Raw genomic sequence first — 20,504 nt, forward strand, 5'->3', positions numbered from 1 at the left:
TGTGATTATATTTACGAGATGATTCGTAGTTTACGTGCTCGACGATTGGCAAAAAAAATATACTTTCAGCCATTAAAATCTACTTATGCGTTATACTTATGTGTGCGCAATCTTTAGCACGGCGATAATGATAGCAGAGTTTTATTGTCGATGCAAATTACGTGATGCCCCAAATCGATCGCGAATTTTATCCAACGCAATTTACTATCCACTCCGACCGCTGAAGTATTCATCGAGTTATTCCAACCTTCTGCTGTATTGGCGACTAAAATACACGAGATAAAATATTCCGCGAGACCTGAAAAAAATAAAATAAAAAATGCCTCCGTTTAATCGAACTATGCCGATCATCTTGCCTGAGCGGTTCCGGTACAGTGTTGTTACGACCCAACTACGAGTAATGTGTGTTGTGTGATAATACGTTACGATTGTGATACACTTATTATAATTATTATTGTTATTATTTAGCACCCCCCGTATCGTTAGTCTGATAGTATATCATGTGTAACAATGTATTATTATTATTATTATTATTATTATTATCGTTACACGATGATAGGGGTACGACTAGTCGACTCGCGGCAAGCAGTGATAAGGGATGATGCGGTTGCGAACGAAACGCCTGTGACTACGTTCCAAACAGTTTTTTAAAAATCTAATTTTATATTTTAACGTTTTGGATGAATTAAATTAAACACATATTAAAATTGTCTAAAATTAACGATTGAATAAATATGAATTCAACCTTCGTAAAAATTATGCCAGTAAATACTACACACTAACATAATGTCGGTAGGAGGGGGTGATAATGTCGAAATAAATTATTTTGAGGGCCGAGGATCGATTAAAGGTTGCGTATCGCTGATGTAGATTATCGCAAAACTTATTAGCCCTCTCCGTATCCACGAGGGCCACCCTTTTGGTAGAGTAAGGCAAGGCAGCCACTTGATCCTTGTTGTCCACCCATGGAAAAACAATACCGCGCACTAGTGGCTGGGAAAAAATAAAAAATAAAAGCGATCGTTATGCGAAATGAGCGTGAAAAAGGTTTACGCCACCCTGGAACTTAAAGCGTGGACTCAGGAGCCGACCGGAAGTCCTCCGCCTCGAGCCGACTGTTCGTACGCCGTTGGCCACACGTAGCGCGTAGTGCACACAATAGATATTTGGCTTTGAGCGGCCGCGCGTCGCTAAGTGCACAGCGGCCGCAGCTGTTGTACACCCTGCCAACTGCTGCGCACCGGTTCCGCGTCGACGGTCTCGACCACGTGCCAAGCTTACCGTGCCAACGTCCGCCGTTGTCCTGCGCGTTTGTCCGTAAAACCGAACGTGCTACGGACAACCCCCGAAGGATATTTGAAAACTTTGTCGTTCGATTTTTTTTTTAATCAATAACGGTTTCCAAGTTTTAATCAAAACGGTATACTTTTATTATTTTTCGATCACGCATTGCCTTTTTGTCCTTTCGAAAACCCCGTCTTGCCCTCTTTTGGTACTGAAAAACACGTTTTGGATCGAGCGAACGAACAGCAAGAATGACATCTATAGACGCGCAGCTGTTAAACGCGTCAACACGATCGCGATACACAAAACGGTACTCATTCGTCACCCGACGCTTTCGACCGATCTCTACCGTTGAAACCCGTAATCGACCAAGTTTTTGATGGATTCAAAAATGAATTCGCGGTCGTCTAATCACGTCAGATATGAAGCGACGACGATCGCGGTCGCGCACGATAAGCTTGCCACGGGATACCGAGCGCGTGACGGGGAAACGGGCAATTGGTGATCCGCGTCCGCTTAATAGCGTCCGTCGCCCGGTTTGTTTTGTGTAATTCCAGACCACCACGCTCATCGGGCTGTTGAAGACTGCCAGGTTGCTTCGGCTGGTCCGGGTGGCCAGGAAGATCGACCGGTACTCGGAGTACGGAGCGGCCGTTCTGCTGCTGCTGATGGCCACGTTCGCGCTGATCGCCCACTGGCTGGCGTGCATCTGGTACGCGATCGGCAACGCGGAGCGCCGGCACGTGGACAGCAAAGTGGGCTGGCTGGACATACTGGCCAACGACACGCACCAGTTTTACTCGCACAACAACACCGGCGGTCCGAGCATAAGGGTAACGCGCGGGACCGACGTTCGGAAACGGCCCCCTCCTGATGGGGTGTTTGGTACCGATAAGTGTTTACCGACTTACCAATGGTCGCCATGCACTTCTTGTCAACCAAGTCGAAGAATCGGAACTGCGAGGATTCGATACGGATCTTACTTGAGATTAGTCGGTCTGGCGTTACTTAATCGATAAGAGTAGACCTTTGTCTTAAAAAGGGATACAACATTCATTTGTTGGAAACAATTATTTATTGAAATCGAATGAGTGAAGTTAAGAATATAAATCTAAATACGTAGCCTGATCGATTTCAAACAGATTTCATGGTGAATTCGAATGTCTTTTTAGAATCCTTATCGCTTCAACGCGTCAACAGTATTCATGCACCGAAAAAGGGGTAGATTTCTTATGCTAATCGTGTAAAAGGAGAGAATGCAACACATATCGGTATCAAATGCCTTTTATATCTGTAGTAGTGACGCAGGTTGCAGGGAGGGAGGATCACAGTCGAACGCCTCGGTTGACCGGCGAGGATTTTTCGAAATCGTGTTCGCGTCGCCACATTCCTAATTCTCTGTGAATCGATCTCCGGTCGGAACTGAAAACCGTATGATAATCGACTTTTGCAAGTGGTATGCCATCGTAGTTATATATCTTAACTGAGGTGTAGGGAAGAAAAAAGGAAACAATTTTGTACAAAATTTGAACGACTGAATTTCAACAGGAATTTCGTGTTTTAAATTGTCAAAGTCGAAAGACCAGCAAAAAACTCTCAATGCTTTGATCCGATCCTGTTAAACCGGGTCTGAATATTGTTTGTCCGAACGATCATATGGGAAACTTTTTCGAAATTATATCGCTCCTTCGACTACGGTGATACCGGCTTCGCTCGTCACATTTATTTATGCTCCCCTTCGACCGTTACAATACCTTGCGGTCTCTACTACAGATTTAGCATTTCCAAATAGGTTCAGCCGTCTCTTCGTGTATTATACGTGCATTTTAGTTTTCAATGAAATATTTTTGTTTATTTTTTGTTTCAGTCGAGATACATCACCGCGCTGTATTTTACGTTTAGCTCATTAACTTCCGTGGGGTTTGGTAACGTGGCACCCAATACTGATGCGGAAAAAGCGTTCACTATATGCGTGATGCTCGTAGGATGTAAGTGAACAGATTTGATTATATGTTATTCTATTCCGAGACATTTTATGTGTACATGAACATAATGGACTTTATTTACGTTTAGACAATTGTTATTCAGTTTTCAAATGAAAATTTGGAAAAATATTCTTTATTCTATCGAAGAAACATATTAGTGCGCGTCTTATATAGATATTAAATAGCACGAAAATGATAAAGTAAAAAAAAAAAATTTATTTGGTTTCTCAAATTTCAAATTTACCGCAATTATGATATACTATATACCAGTAAGAGCTGAATGTTGTTTTCGATAAAATATTAAGAGCATTTTTCGTTAATTTATTTTTATTTTTATTAATGGATACACTGCAATTGATGCCTTTCAATGTTTAAATACAATATCAAGTTATCAACCTTTCGTTGGTTTTCAGCTCTTATGTATGCCAGTATATTCGGTAATGTATCCGCAATTATACAAAGGCTATACTCTGGAACAGCCAGGTATCACACTCAGATGCTCAGGGTCCGAGAATTCATTAGATTTCATCAAATACCAAATCCATTGAGGCAAAGACTCGAAGAATATTTCCAAGTAAATATTTCAGTTGATTTTTCCGAAAAAAGCCCTTTACCATAACTATCTTATAAAATCGTAGCACGCTTGGACTTACACTAATGGTATAGACATGAACAGTGTACTTAAGGGTTTCCCGGAATGTTTACAAGCCGACATCTGTCTCCATCTCAACCGAAATCTGTTGAAAAACTGTTCGGCATTCAATGGTGCATCACCCGGGTGTTTGAGGTAACTGATTGACTGGTGATTTTTACGCATTTCATGGTGTATAAATACTGAATGTTTTTAATAATTTATTTGCACATAAACGTTTAGAGCCCTGTCGTTGAAATTTCGGACGACACATGCACCGCCCGGCGACACCCTGGTACATCAAGGAGACGTGCTCACATCGTTGTACTTTATATCACGTGGCTCTATCGAAATTTTAAAAGATAACGTAGTCATGGCCATATTAAGTATGTTCCGCGTCCGGTGTTTCGGTGGTAAACGAAATATTTGATGGTCCAAAACCTGTTTTTTTCTCTTTTTTTTTAGGTAAAAACGATATATTTGGTGAAAATCCATGTAAACATGCTACCATCGGTAAGTCGTGCTGTAACGTACGAGCGCTGACCTACTGTGACCTGCATAAGATCGACCGAAACGATCTTCTCGAGGTCCTAGATTTGTATCCGGAGTTCTATCATTCGTTTAAAGAAAATCTCGAGATAACATATTACATGCGAGATGTGAGTAGACGAGTGGTATAGTAGTCCATTGAATGTACTATTAGACTGACATCCATGTTTTTCTCCGTGACATTAGGAAACGCAAGTTGGCGTAGACCCCAGAGCGGGCAGATACAGCAGAAAAATCAGGTCAAGATCTAGTTCACAAGAACCGATCGGTGGCACGGCCAACATTGGTGCGACGAAGAAATACTACCACAGTTTTCATAGGGGAGTGTCGGAGAGCTGTATCGGCCCATCAGAACCGCTAAGAGATGACACAACTGACAACGATAACGTCATGTCCGAGTTTAACAACAAGTAAATCGATCCCCATATTTTCTTCTGCAAAATTATATAACTAAAGCCATTGTATTATTTTCGCAGTGAAAAATACGCAGAAGGCCACGGTATCCTTGAGTTTTCTACAGACAAAGCTGGCCAAGATGTAACGCCGATGAATTTGAAATTCGACGACGAAGCAATACAAACACGGGGCTCGACTTTGAACTCTATTTCTGGTAAGTTAATTCCGATTGACCTATCTAACCCATGTTTCTTAGGCAAGTATTTTATTACTTATGTCAATAAGACGATGAGTATTAATAAATACTTACAGATGGTTGGTGGTTAGCCAAAGGACGATAAAGTAGTTTTTAGAATCTCTTTCATTGTTGTTATTAATTTTATTAATATTATTGCTTGTACGAAAGGTTAACTAAGATATAGTAACCTAAGCTTTGTTATGCGCTTCGAACCCCAACAACTAATAGCGTTTCCTTTAAGGTGAATGATTATTTGTTATTTTTATTGTTTGGGTGGGTTCAGGCATGTTCAGCCAACTCAAACGTAGTGTGACTGACATTCGCTTGCATGGCCTATCGCAAAAACAACATGGCAGGGACGAGGAGAATGGGAGACCTGGTAAATAAATGGGATTAACGTGTTTATTATTTGTCTATTAATTTACCGATTGAGATATTTTTGTTTTGTTTTGCGTGCATATTTTAGGAAACGCTGGTGGTCTAAAGACCTCAACATCTCACAAACACTTATTTGCATCTCAGTGCAACGAGAATCAGCCACTACTCGAGCACCAGTTGCCCAGTAAGAAACATTTAAGCGTCAATCGAAAATCGTCCTCAAATTTGATGTGATATTAAACCGTCTATAGTTTCAGAATCGTCTACACTGCATCAACAGCACAAGGCGAATAGCAGCGAACATACTAGTGTGCAGAACATGACAGCAGCTGGTTTCAGTACGACTGCGTCGTCGCATTACGGGACCCCAACGGCCCAGAGCCCCTTACATTCCGCTTGTAAAGCACAAACCCCTCCCTTTCCCACCACATCTAGTGAGTCCTTGAAATTATTTAAAGTTTTTAACAAAAACTTGGGAGTCATCAAAAACTCTAATATCTATGTTAAAAGCTCTTGTAATTTAGTAAAAGAATATAATGGGGTGAAGCTTATTTAATTTTTAGATGATTTGTGTAAGTAATTAACTGTCAATGATAAGCATCATTCTGAGTTTTAACACAATAGTTTACCTAAGTGAAATCGAGTAGCCAAAATATGTACATTGATACACACTTTTGTAAATTTAATTTTATTTAAATTTTTGGTACGAACTTTAACAAAATATTTGTCTCAATCTGTTTGAAGGTAATTTTTTACAGAGTTTAAAACGTATAGATTCGATGAACGGAAACACAACGTAGCATTTATATTTCAATGATATTGTCTGCTCAGTTAATACTGACCTTCTTATTCCAGTGTCTGTGATCGCTAATAATACGACTGTGATAACGCCTCCATCACCGCAACGTGTCATAACATGTTCGCAGTGCGGGCACTCCGATGTGCATCATCGCATAGACAGACTCTCCAGGCAGCTTGACAATTTGGAAACGTCTGTGTCTAATGATATCAAAACGATATTGCACATATTAAAACATAAAAACGGCGAGTTTTTGACTGCAGAAGTAAGCCGTCGTTGACATTTTTCCTGTGCTCACGTGTAAAACTCGTAATCACTTTTACAGTCACGAACAGATGGATGTAGATTACGGCCGTCACCTATAAAGAAAACATCGAGCATACCAACCAGCGATCATTTGCCTAGACCCACGTTGGCCGTGAAATTCAGGTAAATTACATCGAAATTATCACTGAAAATTATTGTGCCATCGAATCATCTCATCGAGTGTGATTATTTCGTTTCAGAAGCTCGTCACAAGATGAAATGAAAAGCGAGAGCCGGTGTCGACAGCAAGCGTCTCCAATGCGGCAGTCGTCTGATCCTCAAGGTACCATTCCTAGGCGCAGTTATTCCCAGCCTCACGATCTCTGTCAGGTAAACACTAATATACTATAGATTAGTATAGTCTTTGGGAAAGTTGACATTACGCGTACATTAAAAATCTGTGCAAAAGTAAGCACTCCGTGTAAATTATGTTTGATGGAATTTTAAAAACAAAAAGGAGATTTTTTTTTTTTAGAATTTTAAGGTTCGATTACTGATTGATCATAGAAAATTGTGCATTATGAGCATATGAAATAATACAGATATTTTGTATGATCATAGATAACATCTGTGACAGTATATAATTTATACATTAATACATCATTTATAATACGTAAAATTACATGAATAATGAAAAAAATAATAATTACAATTTCATTATTCTATTATTAATCCACCTCTATTGAACAATGAATAATTTTATTTTTTTTATAATATTCAGTAGAATATTTGGCAACGAAAAAAAATTAGTATAACAATTAACAATTGATCCATTTTGATTTTATGAATTGTATTTTGTATCACTGGATTATTCGCTTTTAATTAAATAATAAGATTTTTTTGGGTGGGATCCATTTCACCTAAATCCAATTTTTTTTCATTTCGTTCAATCAATTGTTGTCAGTTTAAAATTGAATTGACAATGGCTATAATGAAATAGCACGATAATGAAGATATTTTATACCGAGAAAATATAGTACTTAAGTTTTATTTTCATCAACATTATCCAGTTAGATTTTAATAGTTAAACTGCAACATTTATTTATCATTCTTATATATTTTAAAATCCCACGATCTTGTAGAATACTATAGTCTATCGAAAAAAATTAATAATCATCGAATATACACTGACAGTTTACAAACACGTGACGATTTACCTACGCTATATTATTATAGTTCTTAATACTATAGCACTTATTTATCTCCGTATATTAGTTGTATATCTTCGATGACGAGTAGTGTTCTATTGTAACTGAACTTGAACATACATTTTTTTATTCAATTTTTATTCATTACTTAGCCAATAATGGCTATGTTTATAAAATGTAAGCATCGAACAAATTTCTTGGCAATATGTGAAACGTACGTATTCCGCTAATCTATACACATAAATTAAGTTCAAAACGAAAAGGTTTTAATTTCTGACCAACTTTGTTGAAACTATATTCGGTGTGCTTAACAAGAAATCAATCATCAAATAGTCGGTATTTCTTGTAAACGAAAACCTTCTGAAAATTTGTACATACAGCCAAAAAAAGTAAATAGTATAGTAACTACTAAAATAGCTTTAGAAAACACATAACTTACTAATGGTTTAACGTTAATTCAGTAGAAAATGACAAACTCTGAATCAAGTTGATTATATATATATATTTATTAAATAATAAAATTTACTGTCCAGAAATATTAAGAAGAATTAATTTTAAAATACCATAATTTAACGTCTTTCGTCCACAAAATGTTCTCATTACCTAATTCAGGTAGAAATAATTTTGTTATGTATAACTCGCTTAAACATATATTAATATCATGAAATAATGTTTTGTTTAAAATTACTATTTTACTAATGTAAAATCTTAAAATATATACTTCTTTATAGTTACTAAAATGTAATATTAGTACGGATCGGATTTTTATGTTCTTAAATTTACTGTAACATATATACAAGCACTAAAAATTCCAGAATATGAATTTTAGCTAATAAAAACACTCAAATATGTAAAGAAAAAATGTATTTTAATTTTAGTAATAAAATTAAAAATTAATTATAATTTATAATTATTTAATTCTTATTAGTTGTTTTTACATTTTATAATATTTTAATATTGTAAACTTATTTACAATATGAATATAGTAACGCTGTGATACAATGTTATTTATAATTTGATCAAACTTGAACCCAATAATATTTGACACAAACACAGTTTTATAGGTCGATAATTTATCTATCCCTTAATTTTAATATTTTAAAATAATTCGATAATATAGTGAAATAAGTATTACTATTCTTAAAATCTCAAAAATATGGATTTAAAATATAAAACTTTAATGTATACAAAGTAAAAATATTATTATTTGATTCAGTAGAACGTGAATCAAATTTGTTTCCAGGTACGCATTAAAATTAATCAATAGAAAAAAAATATACAATTTCCTGTACATTTTGGTAATTATATATTAATATGAATTACTTTTCGTACCATATTACTCTTCAAGAATAATACTAAATAAATAAATATATAATAAAAATATAATCGTCAAATGATTAAAGCGTCATAAAAAAAAGTACTCCATATATTTAATCTATTACCAACTTAATTTAAAATCGTAAAAAAAAAAAATCTATAGACGATCAAAACTTTATTAATCTCATTGTCCAAATAATGTTGGGTATACTTACTACAAATCATAATTTGTGTGTTTTATCCAATAACCGTAACGAGATAATATCAAGAGCGATTTAAAATCTCAATCAACCCCGTTTACGGAAAGAGGTTTTTTGAAACGTACCTAAAACGGATGAAATGTAATATGTACGGTACGCACTTAAAACTTAAGCATCATCGAGACTGAACGAGAAACTTTCTAGATCGCATACATAATTTATTATCTAAGAACGTTATCCGTTCATACGTATCGCGGAATCCGCGGCGGTAATAAACAACGTTTTTGTGAATCATTTTTCCCGCGAAACGTTGCAACGGTAAAGCTTACCGCAGAAAGCCGTCTGATCGATAGCATTTTGCGTGGAACGCGTAAAAGCAATAATAATCATATGCAACGGCGTCAGCAAACAAACCCGAGGACGAACGCGGCAACTACACGGAACAGTTATTGCGTTTGCATTTCGACTCGCGCCGATGATTTTGTGCTAATGAAAACCGATAACACCGTCGAGACGGGTTCGGTCGGGGTGTATAAGTTATTAAATTAATATTTACCCCATTACATTGGATTCCGAAATGGCCACGTGTATGATGGACACGTGCGCGTCCCGTCAATCCCCGTTCGTATACGATACCAATACGAGATATTTGCATGAATCTGCGTAGCATGCGTTTTCTTATGTAAAACTGTCCATTTCACCGCAGTACGGATTCGTAATATCGAGAGAGAGAGAGAGAGAGAGAAATGAAATAATTCTTCAGCTATTATATTCGTGAAACGTCGTGGAAACAAATCTTGCCACCGTCATCGCATCGGATTATTTTTTATTCTCTGTGCATAGAATCGCATAGTTACTATATAATACGTATCCGTACAATTTACTAAGGTTGTATGTTACAGGGGATTTCTGGAGGAAAATATTGATATCGCGTGACTTGCGTAGTTTATACGTCGTAGTAATTTCCAAACAGTGAATCCAGAAATCTATTGCTCGGCAAGTACTTTCCAAAAACATGCTCCTGCGGACCGAGCCTTTATTAAAATTCAATTGCTAGCGGTGTAAATATCGTTGTTTGATAAATTGTTGACTAGCAATGTGCTGTTAAATACGTTCCCTAATTAATGTTATCAGTAACAATGGACATAACCGAAATATTCTTCATACTTACCGGGAAATTTCTCTTAAAAAAAATTAAGGCCCTCCTCACACGGGGATACTCAAAAGAAACTGCAATCACCTAGATACTAAGAGACTAGGCGACTAGGCAACTGCTCGTGTGTGTTTGAATGACGTCATTCAGACGGCGCTACTAAAGTCGCCGCGACTGATAAACTGACGCGAATAGTCAACTGGCGACTAGACATGCCGGTCTCCTCGCTACTTCGGTCGATCGAGTTGCTTGGTAATTATTATTTCGTGCATAATAAAATAATATAACATCGATCAAAATTTTAATATAAAATTTGTGCAACAAATAGAAAAGTATCCCGAGCTATAAGGATTGATCCAACATTTTCTTCTGCGTTTGTTTAATTGGTGTTTATAGTAATGATAAAAAATGATTTCTTCGTCGCTACCAGAATTACTACTAGACATTATAAAAAATGTATTTATTTTAATTTATTTACTGCATAAATATCAATGTACACATATAATACGAAAAACTGAACTGTACTGTCGAAATGATAGGGCGACACTAGTTTAAAAAACTAGAAACAAAAATTTAACATATTGTGTGTAAAGATAACCGGCAACTGTTGTTGCCTAATCATCCAGTCTCCTAGTACCTAGACGATTGCAATTTCTTTTGAGTATCCCCGTGTGAGGAGGGCCTAATTTATACGAAACTATTTGAACGGCAATGCTTCAAAATCAAGAAATTGTATAAGCCGACTTCGACTTCGAAAACTTATTATTTTATCATCATTATTATAATTAAAAAAAAAAGTATTAGATACTTCAAAAATTACAAAACCAAAAATCATCTTACTTACTCTGCTCTTATGTTTTATGCCTTAAAATTTAAGGTGTAAAATATTTGTTCTTCGGATCGTTGGCAACTAAGTTTAATTAAACATAATATGTTGTTGAGTTAAATTAAATATTACAACATATGATTCGATGAAACGTTGTTTAAAAAAAAATAAAAAAATATAATATGTTCTATAAATTTCTTAGTTTTGGGAATGTTCCTCGAAATTTCCCAAACTTAACACTAGGACATTTGTATATCATTATTGCCGATGCAAATCCGTAGGAACTCAGTTTTCAAGAAAGCTTATGAACCACTGTTTACACAGATTGCAATCGAGTTAGACAAGACGCGGGGTGAACATGCGTATTTCGTACATTTTTCAGAAATGTTTATCGTACACATTATATAATATACTTTTTTTCTTTGGATTACAATGCACGGTAGTGTAAGATTTTCGATACTTTTATGAGATTAAAAACTTAAGAAGGTTTCTTGCGATCGTGAAAGTTGAGCGAAGAATTGAAAAATTGATAAAAAAAAAAACTCTATTTTTATTTTTTATTTTTTATCTAGTGAACTGCGTCCCCTAGTTGGCTATTTGGCCGATTCAAGCACCAGTGCGGTATTGTTTACGTGCCAATGTATTTTGTGCAATGACAAATTCGTGACACAATTTACGTTCGGATACTCTTGTGGTGCGTTCCGTAAAAATCGATTCATCTGAAATCTGTTCAAGACGGTCGCAGACAAACGTTTCTTACACATTTCGACTCTACGTGTAATATACTTAAATACGCACTATCATGAAAAAATAACTAGCTAATAAATAATAGCAAATTTCAATCGACGATTGGTCACACACGTTCTAATGTAAGTTTTATTTGTACGTTATGACTTCCTCACATCTATACAACGGTCAACATAACACAGTGCGCCTATTATATGGTATACCTATTATGGATTTTATTCGAAAATAACATGAATGATAAATCGAACAGCGTTTTTCGCCGAGTAAACAGTACCAATATTATTTATTTTACCCTCGTCTGAATTGCAAGTTAAATTTTTCAACTCTTTATGAATTTTGTCGGTAAAAACATTATTCTTAGTGTTCATTCATTTTAAACTATACAGAACGCATATGTATAATAATCGATCGATTACTACTCATATTACATATTACAACTCATTTAATACTAAAAATCAAATTCTTACGAATACTCAATATTTTTAAACTATTATTTATTCTTGTAATTTAGTTCAAACGAAATAGTTTATACCGTGTACTTTTTGTAACTTTAACAAGACCCGAGAAAAATATCATATATAATGAAGTATAATAAAAAAAACCCACTTATTATACATCTAGAGGGCACTTAAAGAAAGTTAAATTTAATTTTTTTTTCACGAAGAGATTTTTTCCTTTTTCATTAAAATTTTTAAAAACAACAAAAATTATACTATTGTAATGAATAAGAGAGTACCTACTGCGAAACTTCGAATGATTTTTTGTTTTTTCATGGAAAAATACAAATTAAAATATATTATTCACAATTTTCAATAACATAAGTGAACATAAGTGAATCGCAATTCACTCGGTCATTGATTTATTTCACAAGTTTAATATCATTTACGTTCCACATAAAAATTTTTACTTTAAAATTATAATATATTCGGGTTTTTATCAGTTTTTCTCTTAAAGGAATCTCTTGAAGTCACGATGGACACCAATTATAGGGGTTTTATAACATTTTGTGGTGGATATAATAATTGATAAGTTTAGATTTCTGTGTGCGTTATAAAAATCATTTAACCATAACCACGGTATTACATTTAACCCGTTCCTGGATAATAAAATAAAGTAATATCGCGTATTCTGCGTCGACAAAAACGTCACGTTTCACTGTTCGGCGTTTGATTCGTGCGATCGGACGTATTGAATTTTCTGCAGATAAATGCGTTGAAGACATCCGCCATATCTGACATGATTATTATTGATTACCTCCCCAGTCCGGTGCAATATTTTCTAGTATTTTTCGTGTTTCCGTTTGTTTATTTTACGTGTAAAGTATATATATATATATATATATATATTTTTTTTTATTCTACATCATCCAATGAGAAACATCGAAAAGTTTCCAATACCCATTCACGGGCTGCGGCGAGCTAAATGTTTTTTTTTTTTTTTTATCCTTTGTCCTGTAATGTAATCTTAGATCTTTCGATGGTATCACATATTATTTATATCGTAATATAATCGTATGTGCGGTAACTAAAACGATGAGGGAGCGGGTTTGCTGAGATTCAATATATTTTCATATTTCATTGGCATATTGGCATGATTAAAGGCTATTGTTGATGTTATGCATACGTTATTGACATTAATTCGCATGAAAAATTAAAAATAAAAAAAAGCATCACATCAATCAAAGAGCGTACGTACTATTTCGCTTTGGAGTTTGAGTGCGTAATAAAATCAAATATCAGATACGAAATTATAACAAATGTTGTTTTCAACGATTGATTAAGTTTATCGAACTTTGCTGTTTTAATATCAAAATTAAAATGTCAAATGTAATTTCTGAGATTAGTTGAATTTTCAATCATTACTTTTAATAGTGTGTAATCTATTTTATTGAACTCTCAGAAATAAATTTAGGAGATTTATTAATAAAAGGTTGATATAAGTAATTCCTGTAGATTGAGTGGTCAAGAATCAGAATTTATAACATTGTGAATGTAGCGTAATGAAAAATCGAATTAAGATATAAAAATAAATCGTATACGATTGCAATTATTATGAAGTGTTATCTTTTGTTTTGCAGACCCAACAGAATCGGTTTATAAGGGATACGCCAACGGCCAGCCTGTTCGATACGTCCAAGTGAGTGTAATAAATCTAGCAGTAGGTGTAATATTATGTTCAACAGTCTAATCGTATTTTAAAAACAGTGACGTGATGCGGAAATTAAAAAAAAAATGTTCATTATTCAATTGTGAACACAAAAGTTAGGTATTGGGTAACTTAACTCAGGACTCCTCTACCCAGTGTAAGGTTATGTATTTTATTTCCAATCTAAAGCGACCGTTATATTTAAACATAAGCATTCAAGCATCGAAGCTTGTGTCCCCCGAAAAACCGAAATATACTTGCAATTTACATAATTCACGGAGTTACGAAAAATTATAGAGTTATTGAAATAAACTAAACCTCCATTATCGCACATTGGTACCTAGTCGAACGATATTCAACTGCAGATCTATATGTATAGCTAATGGGCTGGTCGAAACATTTTCAACGGTTTATTGCACCACCATTGATCATACAGTGCTTCGTTTCCGGGATCCTAAGACACTTTTGCGCTCGCCGTCTCGCGCATCACGTATATATATATATATATATAGAGTATGTATATAGAGAGGAGAGAGAGAGAGAAAGAGAGTTTATATGACAATCTACGCGTAAGTTGCTTTAACGTAATGCACAAAATGTCGGGAGATTTTCAAAATAATTTATCCCCCGTATCCCGATTATAGACGACAATACTAATGTTCCCCTTGACCTCAACCCGGATTTTTGAGCCTTATCGTTCGTTTGCTCACCACTGATTAAAACACGACGGGAAATAATGAACGAAAAAAATTAAAAAACACTCAACCATATAATAATTGCATACATTTTTTTTCAATGCGTACTTAGCACGTTGACCGGAACGGACACGACACCTCCACCGGTGGCTAGTCTGAAACGACAGCAGTTTGCCAGTTTACGGTGTACGACCAGTTATTCCAGCGACGAGGGCAACGTGATTGAGTTCACGCCACTGGCGCCACTGGCCAGGCTAGACTCGTTACACGAAATGGTACGTATCTCGAACTATAAATATCACGGTTACTACACCATCACGATTATCCTTAGCATGTCATTATTACTGTTCAGACGCATTCTAGGTCCTAGAAACGTTATTGTTTTAGTGAGTCTGTGGCTCGCTTACACTATCGGCAAAACTGTGTTCGCATCGCGATTTTTTTTTTTTTTTGAATCACACGGTCCGAAGGATAAAATATTTTATTCTTTTACGATTTCGGTCGGTTCGAAAATTTTCGATATAAGCATAATTCGATTACGATAAAAACATTCGGACGGTAAATATACGTCGAAGTTGCACTAGGAAGATAGTTACTAAACAAGGGTTGATTATTTTATTCAAATACTAAAAAATCATAACTATTTGGCCTAGTTAAAGCATACGAAAATTCTCTTTAACATCTAAAACACACCACAAAGAAGTGACTAGTTTTTTTTTTTTTTTAACATTTTTGAGAGACCGTTTGTAAAATTTTACAAATTGATATTTTATTGTAATTTATTATTATCATACCAAAATAAATATTTTTTCTTAAACATTTTTTCATTCGTTCAAATTTATATCTGCCTATAATGATGTATGAATATCGTTTTCGTATATATTTATATATGCAAAGATGAATAACACTTACAATATAAACTAAATACTAAATATTTCAGTGTATTGTCAGCTATACCTAAAACTTATGATACAAACATATGAAATGAGTAACTCATGTTTAATATTTAATTCAAAAACGTTGATTTTATGCATAAAGTTGATTGCATTATTTGTTTCCTGTCCTGCAGGATACATCCGAAACGCAGAGCCGAACGAGCAGTACAACAACGAGCCCAACGCATCACCAACAACAACAACAACAACAGGGAACCGGATTTTAGCGTCTACCGTAACATCACCATATCTAAGGGCGATCATTCACACGAGCTTGTTTTTGATTCTTATCGTTACTTTTTATTTTCATTTTTTACATAATATAAATCACGGAAAGCTTTGCGCTCGAGTAACGTATATTTCCTCCACTAAATTGACAATTTTATTCGTAAACACACGTTTTCTATGGTATATATATATATATAAAACATATATATATATATATAAAACAAAAAAAAAAAAAAAATAACACATTTATTTAGCGTTATTTTTGTTAAATCTTATTTACGGTTTTTATACGCTGTAAAAAATAAATAATAAATGAACAAATAAACAAATAAATAAATAAAAGACGAATAATTTTTTATAGGGGTATTAGAAGATCGAATTTAATTTTAGATAGACAGGCGGCCGACGGGGAACTATTATATTATTGTATTATATACTTGGTTTTTACTGTAAACTATACGAAATATTGAATTTTTGTATCTTTAATTTTAGGCATAATTTGCTTATTTTTTATCAATAGCAATTTTTAAAACACCATTTGCTTTTTAGAAAGCCATTTGTATATTATTATTTGTTTTTCTCTCTGTTATAGTAAATAGTTAACGATCGTTTATTAATATCTCTATATCATTATTATCATTGAATTCAGCCTCCAGTCATTTGTTTGGCTCTAAATGATTTTGTGATAACCCGTACGGTTACAACAGTACTACCTATATAATTTTATTCGGACACATATTCGACTAATAAATGTATCAATAGCCTGTTCGTTTTTACTGTTATTTAATAATCCGTAGACTGTCCACCTCGCTTTTTTCTATATATCATTTTTCCGGTGTTCGTAATATATATATATATATATATATATATTTCATGGTCATGTAATATTTTAATCGTAAAATTTGTCCGTGCAATAATAATGTTTAATGATAATAATAATAAAATTGTTTCTATTCACGTGCTCACGTTAATGTAATGGTATTGTCAAGTTTTTACATTTTATATTTTATAAGTAAACGAAAAAAATAAAATAAAATACAATATATATATGAAAAATGAATACCAATATAATATTCCTGTTAAAATTTGTGTACCGCTGTCAATATTTTGTTTTATATCGTTTTGTTATTGAACTATATATTATGTATTAAGAACAATCAAATTTTGTAGTCTTGAACAGATCATTTAATATTCCAAATTTGCAACGAGACGCAAAAATAAGAAGAAACAAAAAAAAATAAAAAAAAATACTATTTACCGATTGTTGTACTATTATCGATCGAAATAAACTGTAGAAAAAAAAAAGTTTATTCAAAAAGTATTTATTGTAAATCAGGTGCACGTTCGTAAAAAGTTTTACCCTGCTCCTAGCGGGGCCTGTTGTACAAACGAGGAAAACCGCAAAGGTCCCGTAAACCGTGATTTATTCCAATGTTCGATTTGACACATTTCGCGTAGATGGATGAAAAAAAGCAAATAGAAAAAAAACACATCCTCAATTGTAAATCAATGTTTGCTCTGCGGTTTATTCGTGTGTTCGCAGACGTGAAGACGGGTTGACAGTTTTATGTTATTTTCCTGCATCAATCATTTACAGTCGTTACAAAATTACCGGCCATGTTAAAAAATAATAATATGTTTCATTTGGAAAAAAAAACAATAAAATAATATTATAATATCATACGTGCATTAATTATTCATTTGTTTTTATCGAATAATTAATCATCATAAAAAATTAGCAATTACAAACAAAAATGTAAAGTTATAATTCAGTACTTCACCTTTTCTATTAAATATACCATCCCTTCTTCGCCGAATCATGTATATTTTTTTTTAATATGTATATTTTATAGATTAAATGCTTATAAATTTATATCCTGTGGAATATATAAACGTATATTTCAGTAGATTTTAGAACATTTACAAATAAACAAAACGTTTAAGTGAAAGATCAAAAAAAAAAAAAAATTAACCAAATTATTACAACCACGATATCGTACATAAAATATCTATGCCACACCACTGAGCATAACCGTAAACTTTTCATTAACATACAATATATGCTGAATACATTTCAATAAATTTCCATTTAAATACTTAGGAAATTGATTTTAATGCTGAGTGCAATACAACACTGATAGTTAAAATGCGTTGGAAATGTAATATACCTACGGTCGAAAATTATGCTATAAAATTAAATTTATATGAATATAAAAATAAGATATTGAACAGCAAAATTGAATAACATAATCCAAATAATTGGGAATTTTCAAATATGGTACATGTAAAATATTATCAAATCTCAAAAAAAAAAAAAAAATGAATATCAGAAATGTTAAAGTATTACTCACAAAGTAAATAAAAATAGCTAGTCAGGAACTATTCAATACCAAAATTCTTAAAAAATAAACTATATATTTAATACTGTTCAAATAACATATAAGTAGGTACTTGTAATTATCAACTTACAATGGTTTGCGGAAATCTGGAACAAAGAGTTTGCATAGTAAATCACAATGTTCTTTAAGAATTTAAATTACCAATTTTACTTTATTTAAAAAAATTAATTATAGTTATTTTTTAATTAAAATTAAATTGCAATGTACATCAAGTAATCAAGGAAACTATGTACCTATGTTCACTTGTAAACATTGCTAATATTATAATATTAAAAAATACGAACCCTGCAATATTTCAAATATTTTAGCTGAACAAAACAAATATTGTTTAATTGAAAAGAAATAAAATATTTTTATATATCGAAATGTACATATTTAATGTTATTTAATGTTATTCATTATAACGAACTTGTGAACTAAAAAAAATAAATCAATTTACGAAAAAATATCATAATTTTCTTCTTTCAAAGAAAGATCACACTTAAAAAATTTAAAAATACAATTATATATTACATAATTACAACATATAATTATTTATGAAGCTGAGACATGATCATTAAAGAATAGTGATGAAAGAAAACTCTTAGTTCTGGAAAGTAAAATACTGCAAAACATTTTTGGACCAGTAAAGGACATGCTAAGCGGTGAGTGAAAATAAGAGAAAATTATGAATTAGAAACGCACTTCCATAAGCTCAGTATACTCAAAACAATAAAGAACAAAAGATTGCTATGGGCTGGGCATGCTTGGCGTAGCCAAAATCCACTCATACGCATAGTATTAAAAGAAAATCCTACTGGGAAAAGACTACTGGGAAGACCACTTCTAAGATGGAAGGATGTAGTAAGGAATAACGTGAAAAAGTTAGTAGGATATGTATACGGAAGGATTCAAAAATTTAATGGAGATAATTGGTGGCAAGGATGTATGTCGGGATGGTTCATGTGGCCGAGTTTTATCGCAGAAGATAAAACACACTATCGTGTTAAGTATATAAATTTCTGTTTAACTGTGTTAGTCTTTTCTTATATTATAAAAGTATAGATATTAGTTCTTATATAATTATATAATTTTCAGATATTACATATATTTTGATCTGGGTGTTATAAGCTTAATCACCGAACTATAATACTATAATAACATATCGTTGAAAGTTAATAAAGTAAAAAAAAAAAATGTGTTCCTACTTGAGTGATCAATAGTAAATTAACTTGTTGGAAAAATGTATGATCATTATTTATGTATAATACATAAATAATGATCATACATTTTTTCAACAAGTTAATTTACTATTGATCACTCAAGTACGTAACACATTTTTGAATAATCTATAGGTATACTAATTTATTTTAAAAATTAGTATCTAATAAAATAATAAACATTTATTTACAATGTTATAATATTTTGAAAGTTCAATTTTACAGGCTAAATATTTTGGATTCTGGATATGCTTTGATTCAATAGGTAAGATTTTGAAAGAAGACTAAAATATTTTATTTAAACGATTATAATCATACATATTCACCAGTGAATAATATTATGAGTTTTTATTATTGATAAGCAAAAAAACTAATTAATCTATTTTATTATCTAAATAATAAGGTTCTATTTTTATCTTTATTTAGACAAAAATATTTATTTTTTTTCTATACCTTATCAAGTTAATGACTATTGTTATCTTGACTTAAAACTACCTTTACACCATATATTTTTCTATTGTCTTGTAATTTTTTTATATAGTATAAAAAATGTTGAGAAGTTCAAAATATTTGCATTCCGAATGCATCGAATAAACAAAGTTTTCTATTGAAAAACATACTAAAGAACACTAAGATACACCAAAGTATATTATATTTATACCATACAATAAATTTTAGTATTTATCAATCGTATTGTTTTTAGTATTTAAATAAAGTATCATATTTATATTTTTATTGCATTTTTAAATCATAGTTAAGTTCAAACTTTTATTTACAACAAAACCTATAAGAAATAGCAAGCAAATAAATGTTAGTTTTATATTCTGGAAACCAAGTACACTTGGTATATCACGCGTAAGTATAGTCTTCATGTTTCTGATAAAAAATAAATTTAAGTTTAAATTTATTTTAAGGAATGTAGCAATAAATAATATAAACATTGAAC

The 20,504-nt window shown here is 32.7% G+C and overlaps 1 protein-coding gene across 7 annotated transcripts in view; it reads left to right on the forward strand.

The window, feature by feature from the left end:
- Positions 1 to 16,073, forward strand: part of LOC112680945 (potassium voltage-gated channel subfamily H member 2) — a 156,138-nt gene extending 140,065 nt beyond the window's left edge. For 5 of the 7 annotated variants that reach the window (XM_025551184.1, XM_025551211.1, XM_025551225.1 and 2 more), the window contains 17 exons: positions 1,842 to 2,117; positions 3,152 to 3,272; positions 3,683 to 3,843; positions 3,908 to 4,056; positions 4,144 to 4,286; positions 4,366 to 4,559; positions 4,636 to 4,859; positions 4,926 to 5,059; positions 5,367 to 5,462; positions 5,550 to 5,645; positions 5,713 to 5,895; positions 6,317 to 6,525; positions 6,586 to 6,689; positions 6,767 to 6,896; positions 14,035 to 14,093; positions 14,910 to 15,072; positions 15,867 to 16,073. In XM_025551184.1, coding sequence (XP_025406969.1) covers positions 1,842 to 2,117; positions 3,152 to 3,272; positions 3,683 to 3,843; positions 3,908 to 4,056; positions 4,144 to 4,286; positions 4,366 to 4,559; positions 4,636 to 4,859; positions 4,926 to 5,059; positions 5,367 to 5,462; positions 5,550 to 5,645; positions 5,713 to 5,895; positions 6,317 to 6,525; positions 6,586 to 6,689; positions 6,767 to 6,896; positions 14,035 to 14,093; positions 14,910 to 15,072; positions 15,867 to 15,959 — 2,535 coding nt within the window. In that variant the 3' untranslated portion in view covers positions 15,960 to 16,073. The remainder of the gene's footprint in view (positions 1 to 1,841; positions 2,118 to 3,151; positions 3,273 to 3,682; positions 3,844 to 3,907; positions 4,057 to 4,143; positions 4,287 to 4,365; positions 4,560 to 4,635; positions 4,860 to 4,925; positions 5,060 to 5,366; positions 5,463 to 5,549; positions 5,646 to 5,712; positions 5,896 to 6,316; positions 6,526 to 6,585; positions 6,690 to 6,766; positions 6,897 to 14,034; positions 14,094 to 14,909; positions 15,073 to 15,866) is intronic. The other 2 variants (XM_025551201.1, XM_025551232.1) reach the window with 2 other exon arrangements.
- The last annotated feature ends 4,431 nt before the right edge of the window (positions 16,074 to 20,504 follow it).

The sequence above is a fragment of the Sipha flava genome, unplaced genomic scaffold, assembly GCF_003268045.1.
Source record: "Sipha flava isolate LNK unplaced genomic scaffold, YSA_version1 101_pilon_pilon, whole genome shotgun sequence".
Classification (NCBI taxonomy): Eukaryota; Metazoa; Arthropoda; class Insecta; order Hemiptera; family Aphididae; genus Sipha; species Sipha flava.